At 31.1% G+C, this 26,173-nt stretch overlaps 1 protein-coding gene across 1 annotated transcript in view; it reads left to right on the top strand.

The window, feature by feature from the left end:
* LOC145312491 (uncharacterized) overlaps window positions 1-26,173 on the top strand; it is a 79,935-nt gene that overhangs the window by 43,845 nt on the left and 9,917 nt on the right. Inside the window, exons 3-10 of the mRNA XM_080151750.1 lie at window positions 12,140-12,238; window positions 13,977-14,065; window positions 23,094-23,158; window positions 23,550-23,624; window positions 23,804-24,004; window positions 25,090-25,178; window positions 25,295-25,357; window positions 25,774-25,911. Of these exons, the coding sequence (XP_080007876.1) occupies window positions 12,140-12,238; window positions 13,977-14,065; window positions 23,094-23,158; window positions 23,550-23,624; window positions 23,804-24,004; window positions 25,090-25,178; window positions 25,295-25,357; window positions 25,774-25,911 (819 nt within the window). The remainder of the gene's footprint in view (window positions 1-12,139; window positions 12,239-13,976; window positions 14,066-23,093; window positions 23,159-23,549; window positions 23,625-23,803; window positions 24,005-25,089; window positions 25,179-25,294; window positions 25,358-25,773; window positions 25,912-26,173) is intronic.

Genomic DNA, 26,173 nt, shown 5'->3' with positions numbered 1-26,173 from the left:
TAATTTTTTTTGCAAAAGTTGGTCTTGGCTTGTATATGCATTTTTTTATATGAAGTTGCACATGAGGTGTTTAGGTTGTTTAGGCTATTCTTATACATTAGCTAAGCCTAGTTCAACGCAGGGTTCAGGAAACTAAAAGTTGGTTCAAAAGAGGCACTTTAGGATTTTATAGGGCTAAAATATCGTTCGATGTTTAAATATACAAAAGTAGGTGTTTTTTGCAGTAAGACAAACTGATCTTTAAACTCTGTTTTGGAATTAAAATATGATTACTTTTTTATTCAAACACTAGCGACTGCCCCTCTAGCATCTTGGGGCAGAAAGGGCTGGAAAAAACGTTATCTGAAAATGAAATAGCCCAAAACCATAAAAGGACATATGTGAAGCTTACCTAAAATGGTGATTCAAATCAGTTTATTGAGATTTATTGAGATCTTAAGCTTCAGAAAAAACAACATTAGTACTTTATATAATAGGATAAAATGCATCAGTGTATTCTTTATGTTAGCCAAAATTGAAAACTGTACAGTCATTGCTTTTAAAATTTTTCCTTGAGCCCTTATTTGCAACACAACAATACATGTTGATGTTGGTCAATTTTTATTCAAAACTTCCCTCGGTGCCAAAATCTAAAGATATAACCATAGCCTTTTAAAGTTGGGTCATGGAAAATATTTTCTTTCAGTAAAAAAGTTGGATCATAGAAAGAAAACGAAGTAGCGGGTTTCGGCGTATTTTCAAAGTAGCCTTTGATAGGTTATTTTAAGTTATAAAGGTTAGGTAAATGTTGATGATTGCCCCGCAGGGTTAGAGCCCCCTGCATCGAGTAATCTTGGACTATGTCTTCTTGAGTGAGAGTAACTAATACCTATCTATATATTTAATTTCCAAATATGTAGTTAGGAAATAGCTTTACAATTAATGTATACTGTATTATAACTAAAAAATAAAATGTAAAACTATTAAAATAAAAAAGATGCTTTAGAAAAATTTCGTATAAATTAAGGGATTTTAGACAATGTCTGCTAATATGCTTAATTTACTTTATGATAACACCTGCTAAAAAATATCAACATGTTATCGCTATCTATGGTAATCTTTTCCTTGTTTTGTTAAAAGTATTGCAAAAATTACAGTTTGTTTTATAATTGTTTACAAATGCAAGGTAACAGTAATCTAAAGTGCCTAAAAGTGTTAGTTCGTTCACATCATAAAAAACAAGGACAATTATACCAGAGAGAAAGAGGACAATAGCTGTTTATAACACTAGTCCCCAAAGTTTTATAATAACGTTTTCTTATTGGTTTGCTTAACATCTTTTGGGACTTTTTGATTGGTTAGATCATCAAGTTGAGTTTCCAACCGTGTCAACCACTAATTTTAATCTACAGAAGGGGTAATTTTGTGTATCATCAATGTATCGGCCATTGTCTTATCACTTAGGATCTCTGCAATAATACCCATTGTAGTGCAAAAAAATGGGGAAGAGTCATTGAGGTTTTGTTTTTGATTAATTTGTATTGATTTATGAAATATGTTTAGGCTAAAATATTCTTCTTAAGTGTGTAAATACTTCTTTAAAGGATATTTTTGTGGATTTTACACGAATTCTTTGGCAAAGTAAAAAAAAATGAATGACAAATGCCAAAAATGTCATATTTTATCAATGTTATGTTATTCATTGAGAAGGAAGAATTGCAGAAAAGATTTGCTTCAAAAAATATTGTCTGCAAAAGACAAGTAAATTGGTTAGCCATACCTGCGGGTAAAACGAGGATTAATTATGATTTAAATTTATGGCTATCATTTGTTCTTGTCAAAAAGACTTTGGTGGGTCCTTTGCAAACCTTAAGACAATTTCCCTTAAACGCTAAGTGGACCACTTTTAGAAAAAGAGTATTTGAACTCTGGAAGGGGCTAAAATATGTAAATTTTAATTAAAAGGGAAGGTTTTTGTGAATCACTAAACCGTTCGACGGTTTACACTATACCTTCTCAAACGTGGGTTTATTATTTGTGTGTATTTGAGGGTATAACGTAACGTTCTAACTTCATGTAAGTCAATTCGCATATTTAAGTCAATAAGATAGAACCGTCTACATTTAAAAAAAAGTATTTTGTTTAGTGGCTACATATAAGCGTAAAAAAAATAATTTTAAAATATTGCTAGGGCGTTCTTTATTATTTACTATTTGGCAATTATTTAGATGGGTAACCTTTAAATATATGTAGCTTCGAGAGAACGGGATTATAATGAAATGATTTAGTTCTTTTTTTTTGATTATTAACTTTATATTAAAGCTAAAAATAAAAAAATAGTAAGTCTAGAGTATGAAGTATTGCCTTATACCAGGGAGGGATGAGACATTCGTTTGCTAAAAAGCTTTGGGGACTATAATAAAATTTGGATTGGTTGGTCCATAAAGTTGAGCGTCCAAACGTTTCAACCAATAATTGTAATCTACTAAAAGGCTAATTTTGTGTATCATCATTGGAGATTTACATCAATTTATGCAGCCAAAATAAAGATAATCTTGTTTGAATAGTTTAAACTAATATTAATGGTTGATATCATAGAGAGAAGGGACAATGGGCTGTTCATTTTACTAGTCCCCAAAGTTTTGTAATAACGATTTCTTATTCGTTGGCCATGATTTACACTAATTTTTCTTTAGATCCTTGGGTTGCTATGCAATGTTTACATGAGTCTATCATAATATGAATTGACATTTTAACCGTGCATAGAGATTATGGATAGGGAAACATAATCAGTAATATAAAAAAAAATCCCAAATAAAAGTATACTTTATTATGATTATTTAAGCATCAAAATGCGACTTACTGTTGATATTATAAAATTATCAAGATGCAGTGTTAAATCCTAATATATAAGTTTCTATGTTAGCCAAAAAGATAGGGTTCCTTAGCCTTAAATAGAAATATTGGAATACGTCATACCTAAGGCTAGCCTTAATAAATATAAAGATTTGGCTGATGTTGATAATACATAAATTATAGCTATTTTTATTAAAACCATAAAAATCATTCTGACCATTATTGGTCAATTTAAATGTATACTGCCTATCATTAATCATATGTTTTGTATAACGTCATTTTTAAGGGACTTTCAGCAGTTTCACCATAAAACTTGAAGGTTGACAATACAAAAAAATACAGAATCACTGTCTATGTTGATAAAAGATTAGGCGAGGTGTTAACTTAACCCTCTCATACAGTTAGATTCATAATTGACTTTTTGCTCTCTCTCTCTCTCTCTCTCTCTCTCTCTCTCTCTCTCTCTCTCTTTTTTCTTTTTGCTATCTCAATCTCTCTTTCTTTTTTCTTAATCTCTCTCCCCTAACATACTCTTTTAGAATGTAAGAATAGAAAAAGTGATTAATATTTTGTAGGGTTAATGAATTTAATTACATAGTTTTGTTCCCTCATTACCCTTATTTATCTTTCTATATAAAATATTCTTCCTTTTCTTTAGGAGATAATTTCTATTCACTTAAACTTAAATTTCATTAATTCTATATATTTTGTTAGGTTTTTAATTGCTTAAAACTAAGTTTTTTTTATCATTGTACTTCTATAGGTTTTATTTCATTTGTGTGTGTGTATGTGTGTGTGTTTCTGTGTTGTAATGCATCCATAAATACTGAACCTTGATCCTGTAACTAAATAAAACCTAATCATGAATTTAAAATGTAACTAGGGCTAAAATAAAACCTTTTTTTGCTTCCTATTCATATACTGTTTTGAAAATAATAAGCAAGAGTATAACAAGTTCATTGCATTAAAGTTACACAAAAACTTTCATGTTAATTTAGTGGTGGAAAAAATCGAAACCGTTGCAAAATCAAAAGTCAAGGAGTACGGGGGATCACTGCACCCACTTTATGTTCGCAAGCACGATAAAAACATCAGTATGTAGTAAATATTTTTTTACACAGGGATACATGGATGATATCATAGTGTAGGGAAAAAAACATTGTAAAGCACCACTAAAAGACACTTTGTGGCGGTCTGAAAAGCGCATTCATTTGCATTTACTATTTCCCAGGGTTGAAAAATTACCAGAAATTACATATATTGCTCGTTATAACATATACAACCTGCAAAAGTTAAAATTAGCTTTTTTTATTTCTACCCCCCCCCCCCCCTTTATTCAACTATTCATATGTTGACTTCTAGCCTTTTAACCTTTTCTTTTTCAATCTTTGATAGCTTTTGACTTAATCATCATAGATAAATCCATTTCAAAGAAAAAGATAAAAGAAAGATTCCTTAGTCCCTGATTACCAATACTAACAAAAATATCGTAGCTTGAACCCTGCCCTTGCTTCTCGTGTCAAGTGTGCAAACAATATTATTCGCAGAGTTCGGTGTCCAATCATTTCAAGAAATAATGAGTTAATGATAGCGTAAGCAACGAAAACATCAAATAACAAAACATATTAGCCAGTATTAGAGTAACCAAAGTCATGATATTAAGAAGTGCATTTAAACTTGAATTTAGCATCTATAGGACATATATTTGAAAGAATTACAATTTTCTACCGGGTAGTTTTAAAAATATCAAGACTTGAAAATCATATTTTTTGGATAAATGCAACTTAAATAACTGTCCTGTTGTCTGTTGTGATGCCAAACTGATTGCTATTTATTGCAATTAAAAATTTTATTATGTAAGATGGTATTCTTGTAACTTTTGCTTGCAATCAAACTTGTTAAATGCACTTCAAGCAACTATCCCTTTGAAGGTTAAATCAATATTTAGTTATTTTTTAATTGTTGTATTCATAAAGAAAACATTATGGTTGTATTTAACATTTATTGTTTTAAATTTCCATTGAGAACGGGTAGCTTCAAATACTTATATATCAAAGTCATTGGCATTTTGATTTTAGCTAAAATAGTATTTATGTTTTCTGCAGTAATGATGGCTTATCTTCGTGGAGTTGGTATGATTCAGCACAATGAAGAGTTGTTCTACAATGTGCAAAAATTGTATGCCCGTTTATGGGGTTATATGTAAATGTTTTTCTTTAAAAGACGAAGCTTTTCTATATTTTGTGGCTGTATGTCATACTTTTGTTATTTTTGTGATTTTCGTTTTAGACATGAAACAATTGCCTGAATGCAATGAAACTGACTTTTGGGTAATTTACGATGATCTATGTCGCCTAGCTACTTTAGATCAGAACCAACAGAATCTATTAATCAACTATAAGCCTCACACTTTTTATTGTTATTTTTTTAAAGGATTAATCAATTTCTACTATCTATTTCTACCTATTATATAAAGTAATTAGATTTTTTGTATGTAGCGAAGGATCTTGCTAACTGCTGAACAGATATGGGTCTTCTTTACAGTGATTCTACTTCTAGGTCCAGGGAAGGTATTAACTATTTTGGGGAGGATACTTCCATCCTTCAAAGAAAAATCGCCCAATCTCCAAATTAAGTGCCCCTAGAGTCAACTAAGGGTGTAGCTGCTAGTAATAATATAATATGCTTGAATGGACACTGTAATCCTTGTTTTTATTGTGTATTACAACTTTAAAATATGTGGGACTCATTATTATATTTTGGTTTTACATCTGTTTTAAGTTTCACAAAAAAAAATACCTTAAAACAGCACTTGTGTGGTCTTTGGTTTGTAAATTTAATTTTGTTTTATGTCCCTAAATAATTTAATTCATTAAATTAAATTGAATATTAAAATACTATTTTTGGTTAGATACTATTTGTTCTTTATAACAAAATATTGTTTTTAAATTAACTTTAGAATCCTTAGTTTGATTAAATATAGACATTATACGATTCTAATCTATGCAAATCTTCTCTAAAAGTTTTAAGCTTATTCCAGAAAAAAAACACAACAATAATTTTTTACTATTTTTTACAGTTCATAAATGTTAAGTATTGAGATAAGCTAGGGTATGCAAATCCAAGAGAGGGAGATGGAAACCACTATAAAATTATTTGTCATTCCTTTCTTTTATCCACTTGCTATCAAATTAAAAATTTAGCTAAGATTATTCATGTCCCATTGTCACTTCCCTGATTCTATGGCAAAACGTGATCCAAGCCCTGTAATCCAATTCTTTTACCCACTTGGATTACAAGACATTGGTTTTTCACGAATAAAGAAATAATGCAATTGAAAATTTTCTTTTTATTTCATGAATAAGAGTACACTATTCTATAGGCCTTGAGAAGGGAAGTCAACCCTCTACTTTTGATTTTAGTAATAAAAAGACAACGCAAATATGTTTTTCTATGGGTAATTTCGCTTGTATGGATGGAACCTAAAACAAGCTTCACTGTGAATCCATATCAGTTCAGCGGTTAGCAAGATCCTTTTATACTAGTATTATTTATCCATTACATTTTTTTAACTGTTAATCAACAAAAATATCGCCAATTCTTAGTCAAATAAATACTTATTTTCGTTCATTTACTTATTCTGATTTTGCTGATTGCAATACCTGTTCAACATATGTACATACATACATACGTACATGCAGGGAGGGAGGGGACAATGGCTATTAAATACACTAGTCCTCAAAGTTTTAGATTAACGTTTTCTTATTCATTGGTTTAATAACTTTGGAGACTTTAAAAAGTTTCGATGGTTGACTCATTAATTTGAATTACTACAGAGGGGTAATTTTGTGTATTATTTAGTATGGACATCAATTTAACCATATCCCTATAAATCCCTGATTCATGCATATGTTGCTTGTTAGTTGGAAAAACACCAAAACTTTATTTAGAATCGTTTAAATATTCAAGATACATTTGAAGTAACGCAGTTACTCTATAATACACAAATTTAAATATATGCGTAAGTCATTATGTATTTGTAAGCAGATAAATATAAAGCATAAAGCTTAGAATATTTTTCAAAATTTGGGCCGCTTTGTTCCGCACTTTTCAGACAAGTACAAACACAAACACAGTCAAATTTGCAAACGAATGAAGTAGATTTTATTAGATTTAAACCTTTATTATTGTTAATTCTACTGCGCTGAATACAAACATAATTGTCCTTGGTATATTATCGCATCGTATTATAGACAGCTTTCCGCGGATATTCAAATGCAACCAGTTTCGTTAGCCCGGGCTAACTAAACTGGTTTCAATCTTTTTTTTTGATATTCGCGGAAAATTATCTCTAAGACGATGCTGTATATGATTTTTCAGTATGGCTAAGAAACCGGTTCTAATCCAGCGGATATTGATTGTCTTAGAAGCCATTATCAATTATCAATTATTTATTTTAAAGAAATCATATTTTGTTTTAGACTGTTTAAACCTTATGTTAAAGACCACTTATCCATCCTAATCTAACTGTAAAATTGTGTTTATTTAAGGTTTAGCCTTATGCCTGCTCTACAAAGTATTACTCCATGTAACAGGTGTAGCTAAAACTCGCTAAACATGCACGATTTATATATAGCAAGAAAATGTCAGTAACTGTACAACAACCATACTTTTTAATGAGCTTTTATAATTTTAAAAAATGTTCATTAGGTTTAAGCTTATAACAGGGCCGCCGCATGCAGACATACGCTCAAAAAATTAACAAATGATATTAACGAGGATGACTATATCAAAAGTAGCGAAGCACTAACAGATAAAAAAACGGACATAGTTAGCTATAGGGCAACTGTTCTGTGTTCATAAAAAAGATAATAAAGTAGAGAAATATGCATATTATTTGAATTCAATGAATGTTTTATAGCATAACAGACAGACCGACAGACCAGAAAAATTTTACCAAAAATCAGCAGATTAAAGCAAAAATTAACACAGTAAGGAAAAATCATGAATTGTGTAAGTGAACCAAACCTTTTTAGAACATGTATTACATATCCTTTAATACATAGTCGTAACGTTTTTTTGTCTGAAGCTTAAGATCTAATTAACCTCTGAACTAATTTATTCACTATTTTAAGGGAAGCTTTACTTAGGTTCCAGGAAGGTTTCAGGCTCTTTTTTTGATGGTTTAATGCTTTTTTTTTGCCAATTTTATACCTCTTTGATTCCATGGCACCTAGATGCTTGGGTTACAGCTGCTAGTTAATAAATAAACATTAGAGTAAAACACTAGAGAGGGAAAGGGTTTAATAACTGTATCTCTTCATCTCAATGTCCTTGTGCCGTCTTTCAATTGGGTCATTGAAAATCAACCAACGGTGTGGAGTGTATTAACACATCAAAGTAGCAGGAAATAATTTGGTTGCAGACGAATATGGTCATTAGATAAGGAAATGAGGTAGTTATCTGTATATACATCTATACTATAGATCTAATAAATAAACAATATTGCATAAAGTCAAAATAATACAGAAAAGTCCTGTTAGCATATTGACAAAAAGAATAGCTAATGGGTTAAAGGCCAATAAAAAAACTGAGAGGGTATGAAAACATTTGGCCTATCATGGTTATTATTACAAAGAGAGAGGTGTACTATGCTATAGGCGATGCCGACACTAAATTGAATCCTTTGTGGTTGGTGTCAATTGGCCGCTATTGTGGCGTCGATACGGCAGTTTCCCACATTTCGTTGTTGGTGGATCAACCCAGAGATCTAAAGGATAAAACAATGGGCGATAAATTGATGTACATCCTCAATGTTAATACACAAAACTATCCTTTCTTTACATTACAATTAGTCATTGAAACGTTTGGACACTCTACTTAATAAGCCAAACAATCAAAATTCAGTAAAAGTCCCCAAAGTTGTTAAGTCAATGATAAATAAGAAAAGGTTATTATAAAACTTTGGAGACTAGTGTAATATACACCCATTGTACCTTCTCTCTTGCGGTTGTTAAAATCATATTTTGGGGATAAGGGGGGAGGTTAACGATGGTTGTTATGCGCAATAGAGGACTCTAATGTCAATTATTTAAACAACTATTAAGTTCTCTAAAAAGATGTCTTGCTAGTTGGGTGTATGGTGCATTTTAGTTGCGAAGCTTCTCTACAACTAGTTTATTTCTTCAACAAAGGGAATGTGAAACGAAAAACAGTAGCTGGTAAAAGTGTTTCCTGAAAATGGACATTGGACCAAATAATTCCGTGTGACGTCATATTAGAAGGAAATATGACGTCAATAGGGAAACTTGTGCCAAAAGCTTTTTTATGTTGTCTCCTTTGTTTAGGAGACACTTTTACCAGCTTCAATACATGAGATATATAGGCAACTCCTGGCAATAATAGGAGAATGCACGCCTTAATTCCAGATTTTCTTACTTACTTTTTTAAAACTACCATCCCAAATCTTATGCAGAAAAACATATTTTTTTATTTTACTAACTATTTAAAACCAGTAATAAGTATATCCAAAAAAATATCTAAAATAATATTTGGGTGGCAGACGTAGAGGTCGTCAATTCATCGATGTGTTGACCCCCAACAAAAGCTGAAATTACGTCTAGGTTTCGTGATTTTTTTCCGAATTAATTTCGTTTTTGGTATAAGTTGATTTAAAACAAAATTTTGCATCTATATTTTTTTTGAATTATACAACAAATGAACCTTAAAAATGACAGCGTTTTACAGGCAATATAGTTAAATGGGCATCTGTTTACAATGGTTTACACTGGTCATAGCCATTGATACTTTGAATGTATTTTGCTTTACACACAAGTTAGTGCACAATTTTTTTGCCAATTTGGTGTTAAATTTTGTGTCAATGTTTACACTTACTCACACACTTACTGACACACACACACACTTACACACATTACAAACACACACACATATAAACAAACAAACACACACACTCATAATATGCACATTCGATTGTAGGCAGGGGTAAATAGAACAAAAATCTCAGTCAAAGCTAAGGATCTAAAGGGATAAGACATTGACAGATAAATTAATATACATCCCCATTGATGACAAACAAAATTATCCCTTTTGTAGATTAATATAAGTGGTTAAACGTTTGAACACTTAACTTAATGATCAACAAATCAAATTTCACTAAAGCCCCTAAAGTTGTTAGGCCAACGAATAGTAAAACGTTTATAAAAAAAAGTTTGGGGACTAGTTAAATAAACAGCCCATTTAGGTATACCTATATGACTCATTATTCATATTACCTAAAGGCCTATGCACAATTAAACAAGGATGACAACATCCATAAAAGCGAAGCACTGAAACGGTAGGACAAACGGACATTAACACTTGTATAGTATCTGAACTGAATAATCAGAATTTTAAAGTTTAAGAGTCGAAGTAAAATTGTAAATAAATTAGTTGAAAAACTGCTTGAAGCAGGATAATGTTTATGGACATACTTACATTTTTGGACTTGATTGTAGAGATGCTTCGCTTATAATATTGTTCTTTGTTGTCCCAGGAATCAATATACCAAAAATCAGATCAAATAGATAATTAGAACACTTGAAAATTTGTTGTTAAAAAAGTAGAAAAATCAACATGTTTAAAATGGACGTACGGACATTCTGGTAATGATTATAGAGTTGCTACGCTTTCTAAATCGTACCCAACTACTACAGGAATCATCATGCAAAGTTTGAAATCGATAGGACAATTCTAACATGCCTAAATTAACGAATAAGAGCTATCTATCTCGGACGGACGTACGGACGGACGGACGGACGTACGGACGGACGGACCGACCCTAATTATAGAAAAGCTTCGCTTTAAAAAAAAACTTTTTTACAATAAAATAATGCATATCAATTGATGCGTGCCCGTGACCTTTGTAATCAAGAATGTAAATTTAATCTTAGGGTGCGCAGCTCCCCCCCCCCCCTCCCCCTAAGAGATGCTTATGTATGTGCTTAGCTCTTTTTGAAAGACATCATAAAAAGACTTATTGTGCAAAATCTTATCTTTGCCGAGGAAACGAACGATTAATCAGTTATTTTATTCTTATTAGGCCTGGATGGTAAATTTTAGTTTTTAGGTAACGCAGGTTTGCTATGGATAGCTAAGATGTATGCTTTTTTAATTAATATATCATTGTAATTAAGAATGCATAAGAATACTCCTATATTCAATAATCTAGGCATTTCAGAGTTTGGCAAACTTTTAATAAACAAGGATGACAACATCCATAAAAGCGAAGCTCTGAAGCGTTAGGACAAATGAACATTAACACTTGAGTAGAGTATCACAACTGAATAATCAGAATATAAAAGTTGGACGAAACAAAATTGTAAGTAGAACTGTTGAAAAACTGTTGAAAAACTGCTTAAATACAGGATATTGTTTAAGGACATATTTACAATTTGAGGACTTGATTTTAGAGATGCTTCGCATATAACAAAGTACTTAACTCATATAGTAATCATCATGCAAACTTTGAAATTGATAGGACAATTCTAACATGCCTAAATTAACGAAAAGATCTATCTGTTACTGACATACAGACGTACGGACGGACCGACCCTAATTATAGAAAAGCTTCGCTTTTAAAAATCTTTATAAAAAAACGTTGAATATGTCTTCCTAGTCCTTGCACAATGGTTAGGTTCAGGTTTTGCAGGAAGGGAGGGGATACTGGGTAGTTTATTACACTATTCTCCAAAGTTTTATAATAACGTTTTCTTTGATTGTTGACCTACTTTGGGGAGATTAAGTTGAGTGACTAAACGTATCAACTACTAATTGTAATCTACAGAAAAGGTAATTGGTGTATAATAATTGGGGATGTATATTTTTGAGACACTGACAATGTCTGTTGTCCGCTTTGTCCCTGAATACCTTGTATTATCGATATATTATTATAGTCAAAATACGCGTGCTTAACGAGATAAAATTCATACAATTGAATTTTTGTCAAAAAGTGCCTTGTTGATCTAAGAACCACCCCCGCCTACCCCCCCCCCCTCTTAATTTAAAAAAAATAAAGTGTAAAGAGGGTTGTTTCTCGTTTGTTTGTTGATAACTTTAGGTTAGGTTATGTTAGGTACTGCATGGGCCGCGAGACATAACAAACTTCTACCCACTCCCCAGTGTTTTAGATTTATTTTACAAATGAAGGGAGTACAGCTAGAGCTCTACAAGAACTTTGCGGGAAAGCACCTTTGAAAGTAAATCTACGGAATATAGAATCATGATTATCAAATTATATTTTTTTCAGGGTTTGAAGCCGAGCAGTGATGTGACGTACAGGAAGAATTCTGGAGGATCCAGGAAGTCTGAATACAGGAGGTCACTAATCAACATTGAACAGACACAGGTAAAATCCACAGATATCATGACAATGAACTATTAATTTATGTACATTTACTATAATGTTAAACAATTTAGCCCTTCTGTAATTTAAACTATTTCTTAAAATGAAAAAAAAATGTTGTTCAAAATGTTGGGCACTAGTGTAATTTACAGTCCAATGTTCTCTCCTTCTTTGGGTAATTCATCATTCACATATCTGAAATCTGAGCGAGGGAAGCGATACTTTAAAGCAAATATTTTGAACTGTAAATCATACTGGTACCCAAAGTTTTATAAACATGCACGTTATCTCATTCATTCGTAGACTAAAAACCTTTGGGTAATTAAAAACAAAGGGCAAATAAGAGTTTTATGTGACATGAATAAATACAATAAGCCATTAATGAAATAAATTACCGAAAATTAATCCATGTTTCTTGAAGACAAAGAAAGTCTCTCAAAAAAATGTTGACGTCATAGAAATGAGGGATGATGAGAGAAAAAGTGGAATTGAAAACCCCTAAAAAAGAAATGGATAATCCCTCATTTTTATGACGTCCCATGCTGATTTTTTAGAGACTTTCTTCATCTTCATGTTTCCTATTAAAAGAATGTCATTTCTCGTATTCATTCGAATCCGGTGGATAGGAACCGGTTCTCATCCATACGAAAAAACTATGTCTAGCATCGTATTATATACAGCTTTCTACGAATATAAAAATGTACAATCAAAAGATTAAAACCAGTTTTTTTAGCCGGTGCCTTCGGCACCACGGGGATAAAAAAACTAGTTTTAATCTTTTAATTGTACATTCTATATCCGCGGAAAACCGTTTATAATACGATGCGAGAAATAACTATTCTCTCTCTTATTTTGATGAAATAATATTTAAATGTTAAGAAAATAAATATAAGTATTACATATATGTTTCAAATACTTGAATCGAGGACAAGCTCTTAACGCCTACGTTAAAACATCACAGAACAAATAAATATTAGATATTTTTTAAAAAGTACCAAAATGCTCTGGTTTACAAAGAAGCAAAAAGTCTTTATGCCTTTTTAACTAATGAAAAATAACTATGTTCTGAGACGAGTTTTCTTTTTGGCGTTTTAGATATTTGAAGGTGAAAAACTTCATACTTTTCGTCTCTATATTAAGTTTACTTTGTGTAAACATGATTTTCTTAGTAGCTAATTAAGCTAGACGTCTGAATATTTCAGTCCTTTGAGAATATATGCAAATTCTACTTAATTAGTCTATGCTCTAAGATTTCCTCTTAAAAGTTAATATTAAATAAAAAAATCTTATCTCTGGAAATTACCTAATAAGAATCTATTTCTACCTATAGAACTAGGAATTAAATTTTATTAATTTCACATAATACCACTTATGTATTATATTTTAAGATGTTTTTGAAACTTTATTAACTTCCTTAAACTTAAATTTATTTTGCTGTTTTATTTGACTTTTGCAGGAAAGTTCTAAAAAAAACATGACTTTCTCTAAATTTTAAAATATGATTTTGATGACACTGTCATATTCTGTGATTTATTATCATAAAAGTTTAATAAAAAATGATGTTATAAATTGTTATTATGTTACTATTGTTAAACATAATTGGCTCTTAGAGGCTTTTATTGCAGCCTCTGGTATTTTTTAAAAAAAATTTGAAAATATATGTTTTGTTATAGAATTTAAAAAAGTTATATTGCAAAAATATAATTAAAAAGGGGCAACTCTAACTATTTTTTTGTTTTAGGATGACGAATTAGACGCTATTCTTGGTGAGCTAAGCCAGCTAGAAAACCAATTCTCTAAAGAAATATTCCCCAAAACATCAACATCAAGGAAATTAACAGTTTAATTACATAACACTTGCCAATATCTCAAAAGGGCATTTGTCAATAATTTTTATACTTCTATGTCTAATAGTGATCCTGAAAGTCAACAAAGTATTTGATTGCACGAAATTCGAAGTCCTAAGTATATACATGAATTCAAGCAATTAAATCCCCTTTTCCCAATTTTTTGGCAGCTTAATTAAAATTATTTAGGGAAATATATGTAGATTATGCGCCATTACCATTTCCGTCCGTGGATTTTTTCTTCATTAAAGAAAATTAAAAGAAACATCAAATAAAAATGTTCTAGAATTCATAGATAGAATAATAGATTAGTAGACACGTAATGCAGATAAGAAAAGATTTTTGACCCTTACAAAAAAAACAGACTAAAAAGAGCTATGTTTTACACGTATTAAACAGGATAAAACATAAAATATATCAAATCAATATTGATGTACATTAAAAGAAAACACTTAAACTAATTAATCATTCCACCCGCCCACGGACAGATCATTAAAATCAAAATTTGTCCACCTACACTCACAGTTGCTTCAAACAAAATTTGGATATTTTCAAAATTTCATTAGAATTATTATGTAAGATTTGTTTACTTAAAGATAAGCGGTTTCCTCCATATTTCATTTGGACAACTTACGAATTTTGAAGAAAAAAAACATTCTATAAACAAGGTAATGTTATAAGATCCCCACAGAGTTAGCAATCCGTAGGTAATTGACCCTGCATTGTTAGAGCCTCTGAATTATGGCTGGACAAGAAATATGTTATAGCTAAAGCACTAAATGTTATTATGAGCTTTAAAGAAAACAGCTTGGTCTGTCCGTTCGTCATGCTTTAAGGAAAAACAATTGCTCCATAACTTTCATAAGATAACTAAAAATTATATGTGCTATGGCCTGTTTTAGTCATATCATTATTGTTCAATATTAATATACATATTACAGTTTAATAATTATTTTATTTGAATTTATTTTCATTATCAATGATACACTATTTATAAATAAGACATTTAAGCAGGGTTTCGGATCCGGATCTGGATCCGGATCCGGATCCGCAAGGATCCGCATATTTTTGGGTCCCAGGATCCGGATCCGGATCCGCAAAAAAATGCGGATCCGGATCCTTGGACTCAAAAAAATGCGGAAAAAATGGAAAAATCTAACAAAATTTATATAAAATCTCAGACATTCTCTTGATGAGAGCCAATCTTTAAGGTTTAGGGTCAGACTTGAAAATTAAAAGTAATTTTGACTTCGAATTAAAGAATAAATATTTTTGAAAAATTTGGTGATTTTATTTTTATTGTCAAGGATCCGGAACCGGATCCGGTAGGATCCGGATCCGCATCCGGATCCGCACTGACCCAATTTGGAGGATCCGGATCCAGATCCGCAAAAAATCAATGCGGATCCGAAACCCTGCATTTAAGCATTCCCATCCCACAATTTATTGAAACTGCCTGTGACCCAACCATTTCTTACTCTAATTTCTCTTGGTTCATTAATTATCATTTCAAGCATATTGCCCAATTAAACCATAACTTTCTTTAGGTAGAGAACAAGCCCATAAAATTTTATAACGTATGAGTTGACCCCCCCCCCCCCCCCCTCCCCTATTTTAGTAATTTTTTTAAGGAGTAAAAATTGTACACCTTCTATCACATTAATTACCAATTAGATCATTTCCCCCCCCCCTCCCTAAAAAAAACAAACAGCTTGGATGTCCTTATAAAGGACGGAAAAAGAGTGGAATCGCTTGTATACATAAATATGAATGTTTTCTGAAGACTTTGATTTAAAAGAAAGATTTAAGTTTTAATTGTCTAACAAAAGATTAAAGTGTGTACTACACGTTTATATATAAACTATGCTATCATTGTAATGATTCAAATATTAAAATTGTTTTTATTCTAATTATATAAATTTATAAGCATTAGATGCTAATACCTTTGTTAGCTAAATAAACTAAAGATTTATTTATTTAGAGCAGCTTATTATTTTGATAACCTAGACATTACATAGCCTTGAAAGAATCTCGTGGATGTTTATTTTGAATCTCTATTTGAGAGATATAAAAAAAGAGGATTTTTATCAATTATTAGTCTTCTTAATTTGAATAAAAAAGTATTATTCGTTTTAGGTTTACTTGCATTTTAGGCCGTTTCATTAGTAATGTTTTGGGATTGTTTTAGAATATTTTAGAGAGAAAGAGAGAATGATATTCGAGGGAAAGGAGAAAGAGGAAGACAGAAAGATAGATAGATAGATAAGTTGATAGATATATTTTGTTTATCTACTAAGCTATCTATTGGTGTAAATCTATTGTCTGCATTAAGTATCCTTGTCACGTAGATAACCGACTTAAAAAATATATGTTGGTGTGTCATAGTTTCCACCAGAACCTAGTAAAAGGGTCTTACTCTGATTTTGACGTAAAAAAATAGCAAATTAGAGGCCAGTATACACTGTAATTGACTAATGGTAATATTTATAGTGGCCTCTCATTGGTTATTTTTTTTACGTTATAATCTGAGTTTATCCAAAAGATACAATAACACAATAACAAAAAGTGAAGAATAGAATAATATTTTGCAGAGCTGATAGCTTGAGTATTGTCTATGTGATAAGAGTTATTTATCGCATCGTATTATAAACACCTTTCCGCAGATATACAAATGTACAATGAAAAGATTAAAACCAGTATTATTTAAGGCCCGAGATGCCAAAGGCACCAGCTAAAAAAATTGGCTTTAATCTTATGATTGTACATTTCTATATTTTAGAAAACTGGATAATACGATGCTATACAGAATTTTTCAGTATGCATGGTAGCTGTTTATAATCCACCGTATTTCAATCAGATTCGAAGCGATACTAGAAAAAAACTGAATGCTGAAGTGATGTGACACCAAAAAAATCATATGACTACTGCCATTTAGATGCATTAGTCCTATATAACCATACACAATTCTTTTTAAAAACTCTATTAGGTAACTATTTTTGGGTTCAATTATGAAATAAAAATCTTAAAGAATTATATATATGAAACACATTTATAAGAGACTTGTATTCAACTAATTTAATTGATTTATGTTGTATTATATCTTTTTATGGTTTTCAACTGGTTGACCCATTTTAGGAATTATTTCTAAAAGAATTACTCTGCATATATTACATAATTAAAATTCGAAATATTTATTCCAAGCCCTGACATTTTATTTGGTGATACCCGATATCCTTAGATTTTACATATTTGAAATTCTAAGTAGTTTTGGTTAAGTAATTTATTAAATTTAAAATTAAAATTAAATTTTGATATCTTACCTAAGTAATACAAAAATTTTTCTTTGTCAATTAAAAATTGTTTCAACGGCGCAAATACCTTTTTGTTATATGTTATTGTGCTTTTTGGGAAAATTAAGTTTTTTGCGATAATGACAATAGGTGGAATTGATTGTACACTAAAATTTGAGGTAGGACACTTTTGGCTTGGTTTCTAGACTAAGTTTTCAACTGGTATTCTTTCGGACAAGTGTTCTAAAATGTTATTTATGTCAGTTATCTTAAGGGATAAGACAATAGCCGATAAAATGATGAACATCGCCAATTATGATATACAAAATTACCCCTTGTGTAGTTTACAATTATTAGTTGTAACGTATGTAAATGCAAATTAATGAAACAGCCAATCAAAATTTTATAAAAAAAATCCCCAAAATTGTTGAGCCTTCGTATACGAAATCGTTATTCTAAAACTTTGGGGACTAGAGGGACACAGCCCAATGTCACCTCCCTCCCTGTACTTATATTAATCTTTTATTCAACATCCATTTGCAGTTTTTCTATCCCTACCAAGTTGCATCGTTGTACAGTTTTTAAAATAATAATATCAAATTTTATACTTCTCAAGAGGGTATAAAGACAGTGGTAATTAAAGTTTTGGTTTTACATCTTCGCCACATTTGAATTTTGTTTTAAAAGAAAAGGAAACACTAAAGGGTTAATAGGAAAATACATATATACATACATCTTGTAGGTCTAATCTGTTACCGAAAAAAGACTAAAATGTTAATTTTAGGATGTTTAAATAGTGTTTAAAAACTGTCTCTAAAAGATACAATCTACAAGCTAAGTTCGAATGCCAACATTCTTGAATTAGATTTTAAGAAATTGAAACCATTCATTTTTGTCACTAAACATTTTTAAATAGCCAAAAATTTTAAACCTAAGAACCTATTAAAAGTGTCTTACTTTGATTATTACGTAAAAAAATTTGCCAATGAGAGGCCACTATAAATTTTACCATTTGTCAATTACAGTGTATACTGGCCTCTCATTGACTATTTTTTTTTACGTCATAATCAGAGTCAGACACTTTTACTAGGTTCTAAACCTAAGATATTTTTAATACTAGCGACTGCGCTCCTAGCTTCTAGGAGATCTTTATTTTAAGGAATGAAAGCTTAGATACAAAAATTAAACAGCCTTAAACCATCCAGAGACTTTATACAATATGATATCTCTTTTAAAGCTTCGGTTATCATTTGGTATTGTTGTAATTTTTATAGCCCTTAAATTAAAAAAAAAAATAAAGAATCCTGTGTTATTTATTTGTGACTTTAGATTTATTTTTATTTTTGCGCTTTGCAGCTTCTGATAAAAGAGAGAAAATAGAAACTTTCACATTCTATGGAAAACGTTATTTTAAGTTACTTTAAATGCCAAAAATATTAATCAGTTTCTTTATTTACTTCCAAAGTCATCTTTTTCAAAGATAGTTTCAAATTTTTTTGAAGTTTATAACTTTAGCATATAGATATCTTTTTGAGATCGCCGGTTTATAGGTCGTTAGAATCTGGCGAATCTCTATATTGATGAAATGAAAAGTAAAAACACCAATTGTACATTGCAAGAGTAAAAAAAAAAAATTTCGGGTGATAATTTTAAAACTAAAATATTAGATAAAGTTGATGTCAAATATAATTTAGCACGGTATAAAGAGCCGAGGAATTTAGCCTTTCATCTAAAACCATTGAACGGTCCATTAACTATCAATAAAAGAAGTCAAACTCAATGTGCTTATAGGCCCCTTTACCACCTCTATGTGCTGTATATCTTCAAAGCTTTTTTCGAAACCTTCGCATACACACACACTTACATACATCATTTTTAGCGCAAATCTCACCTACAATTAAGTGTGTCCGTCTGCAGTCTGTTACGGATAGTTATAGCATTGTCAAATGCAAACATTGTATTTAATTCATGTAACAATCAGGCATAGATTTTGCAGCATAGCATCTCTATAAACAGAGTTAGAATTTTGTTTTCACTTATAAATAATATTTTATTTGAAAATCTAATTTGTTGAGGCTCGCTTCAATGAATTTTGTCATCCTTGATTATAAAGGACCTTGGGGTTAATATGAAATAGCGGTTGACAAAGACATCTTCTATACAACTTTTTTTTCATAAAGGACACCAACTGAGGAAAAAAAGTCTTTTGAAAAATATTTGAAAGTTATATTTACATGACAAACGATCATAATGTTCTTTCATTTGATGTAGAATTTTAATTAAATTGAAGACTTTTTTAATATATAATTTAGCCTTAGGATTAAGTTGTGCGTGTCGATATAAAATAAGTCATTATCCACTTACTTTGATTTGATGATTTTCGTAACCCCCCCCCCCCTCCTGCCCCTATTTTTTAAAGTAAAGTTTTATTTTACAACGTTTTCTGAATATTTGTTTTATCTGAAAAAAAGTGTGGCACTGCTCCATCAAGTATGTTTTGTTTACTAAAAAGACATTTGTACAGATAGATTTGTAGAAAACTAGATATAATACGATGCTATACATAGTTTTTTTTCAGTATGGCTAAGAACCTGTTCTGACCAGCGGATATTTATCGGTTTCGAAGCCATAATGGAAATGTCTTACCTGTTTTATAAACAAAAGATAGGGAAATTAATGGGGAGGGGGGGGGGGTGTAGAACTGGTTCATTTCAATATAAAAGGCTAATACTTAAAATTACATATTTAAAAGCTTGCCTAACTCCTCCACATTTAACAATTTAATACATAACGCCCACAGAAGCTATAAAAATGTATCCCTACTTCTTTTAAAAATACTTACGACTACGACCCAGACTATAGGGAATTTTAACCTTTTCAAAATATAACTAAGAATTTATTATGATTGTATATTTTAAGTCAAACCAACTATTTAAAAATATGATACTTTCATATAGTTTACTTTTTAAAAATGTATTTAGTTTAAAGCTTAAAGTAAATGAAAAACCGAGTTAAGAGATTGGTAAAATTTTTAGAAAAAAAGGTTATAGTAATATTTGTTTATATTTGTGAGTTGATCAATTACATATAAACATATATTTTTTTATCTACTAAAACATTTTTTAGTCAAATTACAATTTCCTTTATTTGCAATGCACATACAATAGTTTACAGCAAAACTGTTTTACTTTACCCCTAAGAGCAATCATAACCCTGTATTTTTTACAAGCGATTTTACACTACATGTGACTCATGTCGGTTGGTTTAACACGTATGTTGTACAAATATTATTATAATATCAGTCTGTGCAGTTCAGGAAAATGGCATAAATACCACGCTAAAGCAAGATATTAGAAGAATTACCTTTTCATTTTATTGAATCTCTGCTTAATTTTTATAAACATATTATCTTTTGTAAAACTACTTTTTTTCAGCGGTGGCAATTTTTATTAAAAAAAGGGGCTTCGTTACTTTTGAACGTATTCAACTTTGTTTATGAACCATTTTCTTAAAAGTGTAAGGCCCAAGTCGTGGTGTAAACTAAATTAAAATGCAAAAAGGTTTGTGTCAAAATTGCGAATTTGAATGCTCTGTGTTTTTTTTTTTGGCAAATTGGGTTTATTGCATAATGGGTAAAGGTTATTCATGAAATGGTTAATATTTTTTTGCATTGAATAATGACATTGGAACCATGTTGCGGTTTTTGGCTAAAAGAAAGATCTTGCAATATTTCTTTTGGCAAAATAATTATTTAAGGGTTTAGCAGCCGCGTTTTTCTAAAAACTAAAGGCTTTGCATTTTTAAAATCGGCTGCTTATCTTTACTTAGCAGCTATTTTAAGCATTTGCAGCTACCAAAGGTAAACAGTTGGCGAATTGTTTTACTTACTGGCGACTTCTAATGTAAATCGTTCAAAATTGCGGAAAGTTCACAATATCTGCGGCCGAACTCATATGTGGCTGCTGATCCCTATCATTTTTAATTTTCTTTTGAAAATTGAATTACGTGCAATTTTATTCTTAGAAGTAAAATGGATTTATATTATATATTTTGTAACCTTTTTAGAGATATAACAAGAACAATTAAGTTTACTTCTTTTATTTATGGGGTAGATGCGCTACTAGAAAAACAAGGATGACAACATCCATAAAAGCGAGCACTGAAACGGTAGGACAAACATACATTAACACTTGTATAGAGAATAATAGAAATGTATAAGAGTCAAAGCAAAACTGTAAGTAAATTTGTTGAAAAACTGCTTGATTCAGGATAATGTTTATGGACATACTTACATTTTTAGGAGTTGATTATAGAGTTGCTTCGCTTATTACATTATACCTTGTTGTCCCAGGAATCAATATACCAAAAATCAGATCAATCGGATGATTAGATCACATGAATATTTGTTGTTGAAAAAGTAAAAAATGCACATGTTTAAAATGGACGTACTGACATTTTGGTGATGATTATAGAGTTGCTAAGCTTTCTAAATCGCACCTAACTACTAAAGGAATCACCATGCAAAATTTGAAATCGATAGGACAATTCTAACATACCTAAATTAACGAAAAAAGCTACCCGTTACGGACGGACGGACGGACGGACCGACCCTAATTATAGAAAAGCTTCGCTTTTAAAAATAGCAATTATTTTATGCTTTTATTATTGTCACAAAATCATAAACAAATCAATGAATACAAAAATACAAAAGGGAGGAAACTAGAAGATAAAAATCAGAAAATTAGTCAAATTTCATGTTGGTTAAATATAATCAACTTTTTGTCCTTTATTGGTAATCATAATGCGATTGTAAAATTTTACGTAATTTTATTGAATACCGAATCAACTCTATAATTATAGAGTATTCTGTAGTTATGTTAGTATGAATATTGAAAAATATACATCAATGTTGAATATATTGTACTTAGTCGCCTTTTAAAAGGTATTTTTAATGAAATCAAACGTATGAATTGACATAAGAATAACATTTCCCCCCTTGGTTTGAGGAAATAAGCCCCTAGCCTATAAAGGGACTTATTAAACTGACTTTAATAAAAGCAAAACATAAAAATATTAATAACATAGTCGTAGAAGACGAGCATGTCTATGAGTGTTTATAGCAAATAAAATATGGCTATGCACAAAGCTTCCTACGTATAGTACTGTCCTTGTTTAAAATATTTATACTCCTTGATAATTTAAAAGTTTTAGTATCTCCAAAAAACATAAATTGTTTGACATTTATCATAAAAAAAAACTCCCTATATCTATTCTTATAAATTAATAAAAAATAAAAACTACTATTTGAGAATCCTTATATGATTATTATTACTTTTATTAAAATAAAGAAATTATAAAAAAATAATAATATTTTGTTTTTACGCTTAAAAACATAATAAAAATCGTCTTAATTACTCTTAAAGTGTTTCTCTTGTATGTTCTTCAAGGTTAGTTAATTTGAAATTTTGTAATTTGATAATGCTGAAACATTGACATCATATCATTATAATTTACCACAGAAAAGTTAGGGGAAAATTGCAATATTTAGGAATCTCTAAAAAAGAATATCAAACATATGATTTTGTTGATAAATTTATAAAAAAAACCTTTATGAATTTATCTAAAAAATGAAATAAATAAAAATTTGTGGATTAGAAAGGGTAATAATAAATTGAATGTTGAATACATTTCTAAACATTTAAACTGTTAATGATCCTGCAGAGAAACGAGTTGTCCATCAGCCCAATCATTTCAGTCCAGCTCAACCAGTACAACCTTTCCTCCAGGTATAGAAATATCTAGTTGTCCATCAACCCAATCATTTCAGTCCAGCTCTACCTGTACAACCTTTCCTTCAGGTATAGAAATATCTAGTTGTCCGTCAGCCCAATCATTTCAGTCCAGCTCTACCTGTACAACCTTTCCTTCAGGTATAGAAATATCTAGTTGTCCGTCAACCCAATCCTTTCAGTCCAGCTCTACAAGTACAACCTTTCCTCCAGGTATAGAAATATCTAGTAGTCCATCAGCCCATTCATTTCAGTCCAGCTCTACCTGTACAACCTTTCATCCTAGTGTAGTAATATGTAGTAGTCCATCTGCCCAATCCTTTTAGCCCAGCTCTACCAGTACAACCTTTAATGACTTGAATGAAAAAATATAAAAAATATTATCAAGGTGTTTCTGATGATATGATTGTGCCATCAGTGACTAGTGGAGGAGCTACCAGGAACTGTTCTCCAGCTGATACAGGTACCCTTCATTGTTGTCTTAGTTAGATACTAGGCAATCAAAAGGTTTTTTTTGTAATTGTTAGTAAAAAAAAGAGGAAATACGTTCCTTTATGGATTCTAAGAGTTTTACGTACATATTTTAAAAAAACTTTGATTTAAATGTTTCTATATAACCTGAAACGAATCTTAAAATTTTAGATTCTGCATTTTGTGACAACCTGTCGGTATTATCTAGCAGCTCAGCTACCAGCAGTACCGACAAGAAGTCCAGCGGGACAAGCAGTGGTCACTCCAGCGGCGGGACAGCTGCCACACAGCAGTCCAGTGGGACATCTGCATTATCCTTACATCATAATTCATCTGTTAACAATCCTTCTAGCCAACATAATCATGTACAAAGTAAGAAATTATATTAATTTTTGCTTCGCTTTTATTGATAAATTATTTCTTGTTTTTCTACTAAATCTATCAATATACCTCATATTAAGAAATAGAAAATATCATCCTGTAAGAAAGGTTTTATAATATTTTAATATTTGAAGTTGAAAAAGAACAATATTTTGTAAGATTAATATGTCTTCTGGAGATTAAGTCTAAATTTAGTTTAGAAAATTAATTCTTTTACCGTAAATGAAGTTTTATTAATCACTTTAATATTTTCATGATTTGAAGTAGAACAACAAACCACCTTCTATTTAACCCTTACAGCTCGGGCCCCAATTCCCACCTTAATAGATCGGGGGGGGGGGGGGGGGGGCTCCAAGAGCCCCCCTCTATCTCGGCTCCTGTTACAGATAAAGACGTAAAATTTTTTTCTGGTGGTTCATGTGTATTTTTAGAGAAAATCACTTTTTCTAGTCATAGCGGCCAGGCCGCTCCTTAGCCGCTTTTTAGCGGCCAGCCGCTAAATTTAAAAACAGCTGTAGAGCGGCCAAATCAAGGTCATTGATATCTAAGTATTCACCAAAAAAATTTTAGGTTTCTCCTTATACACAAAAGTCATAATGTAGAAATTAAGATTTATTTAGAATTTTTTTTCTAATTTTGGTGCTACCCAACCGACTTTGACCGGACACCACGACCGACACAGACCAGATATCCTAATAAAATCAACTCTTGCCGACGTATAATTACTAAACTTAAAAAGTCATGAAGTCACAGCACTCCATCTTACCTACAAAAAAAATGAGATTGAAAAATCTAGAGGGGGGGGGGCTCTTGGAGCCCCCCCCCCGATCTGTAAGGGTTAATACTATACAAATTTACTAGCTGCTGCGCCCCTAGCATCTATGGGCTCTGTATTCAAAGAGATAAAAAGGGAGTAAAAAACAGCCTAAAACCATCCCAAGACTTAAATCTTTGAACCTGCCCAGTACCTATGTAAAGCTTCTCTAAAAGTAAGAACTCAATTAGCATAAGCTTTAGATAAAAAACTTACTACTTTATATTACAGGATAGGATATTAATTGATTATTCAAATTCAGGTGACGAAGATGCAAGATTAAAAGCAGAGAAGATAAAGATTGCCATAGAAAAAATAAAAGAAGCTTCTGTCAAAAAACTTTTTATCAAGGTATTATACAATTTTATTTTTATTTAGGGTAAATTAGTTAAGATATATTTTGTTTGTTTTTTGTAAACTTAATTTTATGATGTTATGTGGTAATTTGTAATAATTTAATGATATAGGTATTTACAAGTGATGGGTCAGCAAAAAGCCTGTTGGTGGACGAAAAAATGAATGTTGGACAGGTATCTCATTTGTTGATTAATTTAAATCAAATTTTGTTTAGTCTAACTCTTTAATCCTCCAATTTAACGTAAAATAGCGTAAAACATCTATGATTATCGAAGCAGATATATACATATATATTATGAAGTGGGAATGGACAGCGAAAAGTGTCATGTGTGACGTCATAAAAAAGTCTATTATCCATTTCTCTTTTAGGGTTGTCCTTTCCCACTTCTCCTCTTATCCTTCCTTTTAGATGTATTTTTATGACGTCACACATGACACTTTCCACTGTCCTAGAAGTAAATATTTAGAAAAGCCCGAAAAATCACAGACAAGTGGATTGTATTTAGAAACTCAGACTAAGAAGTTTTTGATTCTGCCCAATATGTTTAACAACTAATATTTAACAAATATTTATTTATTTATGTTTCAGGTGACCCGGTTGCTGGCAGAGAAGAACCACGTGTACCTGGATCCGAAGTGGGCCCTGGTGGAGCTGGTACCTGACCTCTACATGGAGAGAGTTTATGAGGACCACGAACATCTTGTGGAAAATCTTTTGTTATGGAAGGTAATCATTATTTATTTTTATTTTGATTTTTACCAGCAGCTTCTCCCCTTGCCTCTAGAGGCTTTGCCCAATGAGAGAGGGAAACCAAGGAAAGTTGCACCATATTATATGCCATAGTTGTTTTTTATTACAAAAAAAGTAAAGTGAAGTATTTTTTTGGGGGGGGAGGTTGGTGTGTCCCACCCTTCAACAAAAAAGTTGAAACCCATCGCTGGAGCAGTATCTATATTAACCAAAGAGTATAGCCGTTTTGGATCAGTGG

Source organism: Acartia tonsa, chromosome 2, assembly GCF_053477335.1.
Source record: "Acartia tonsa isolate MP-2025a chromosome 2, ASM5347733v1, whole genome shotgun sequence".
NCBI lineage: Eukaryota > Metazoa > Arthropoda > Copepoda > Calanoida > Acartiidae > Acartia > Acartia tonsa.
Note: the sequence above shows the minus strand (reverse complement) of the source record. Positions and strands in the feature narration are given on the sequence as shown.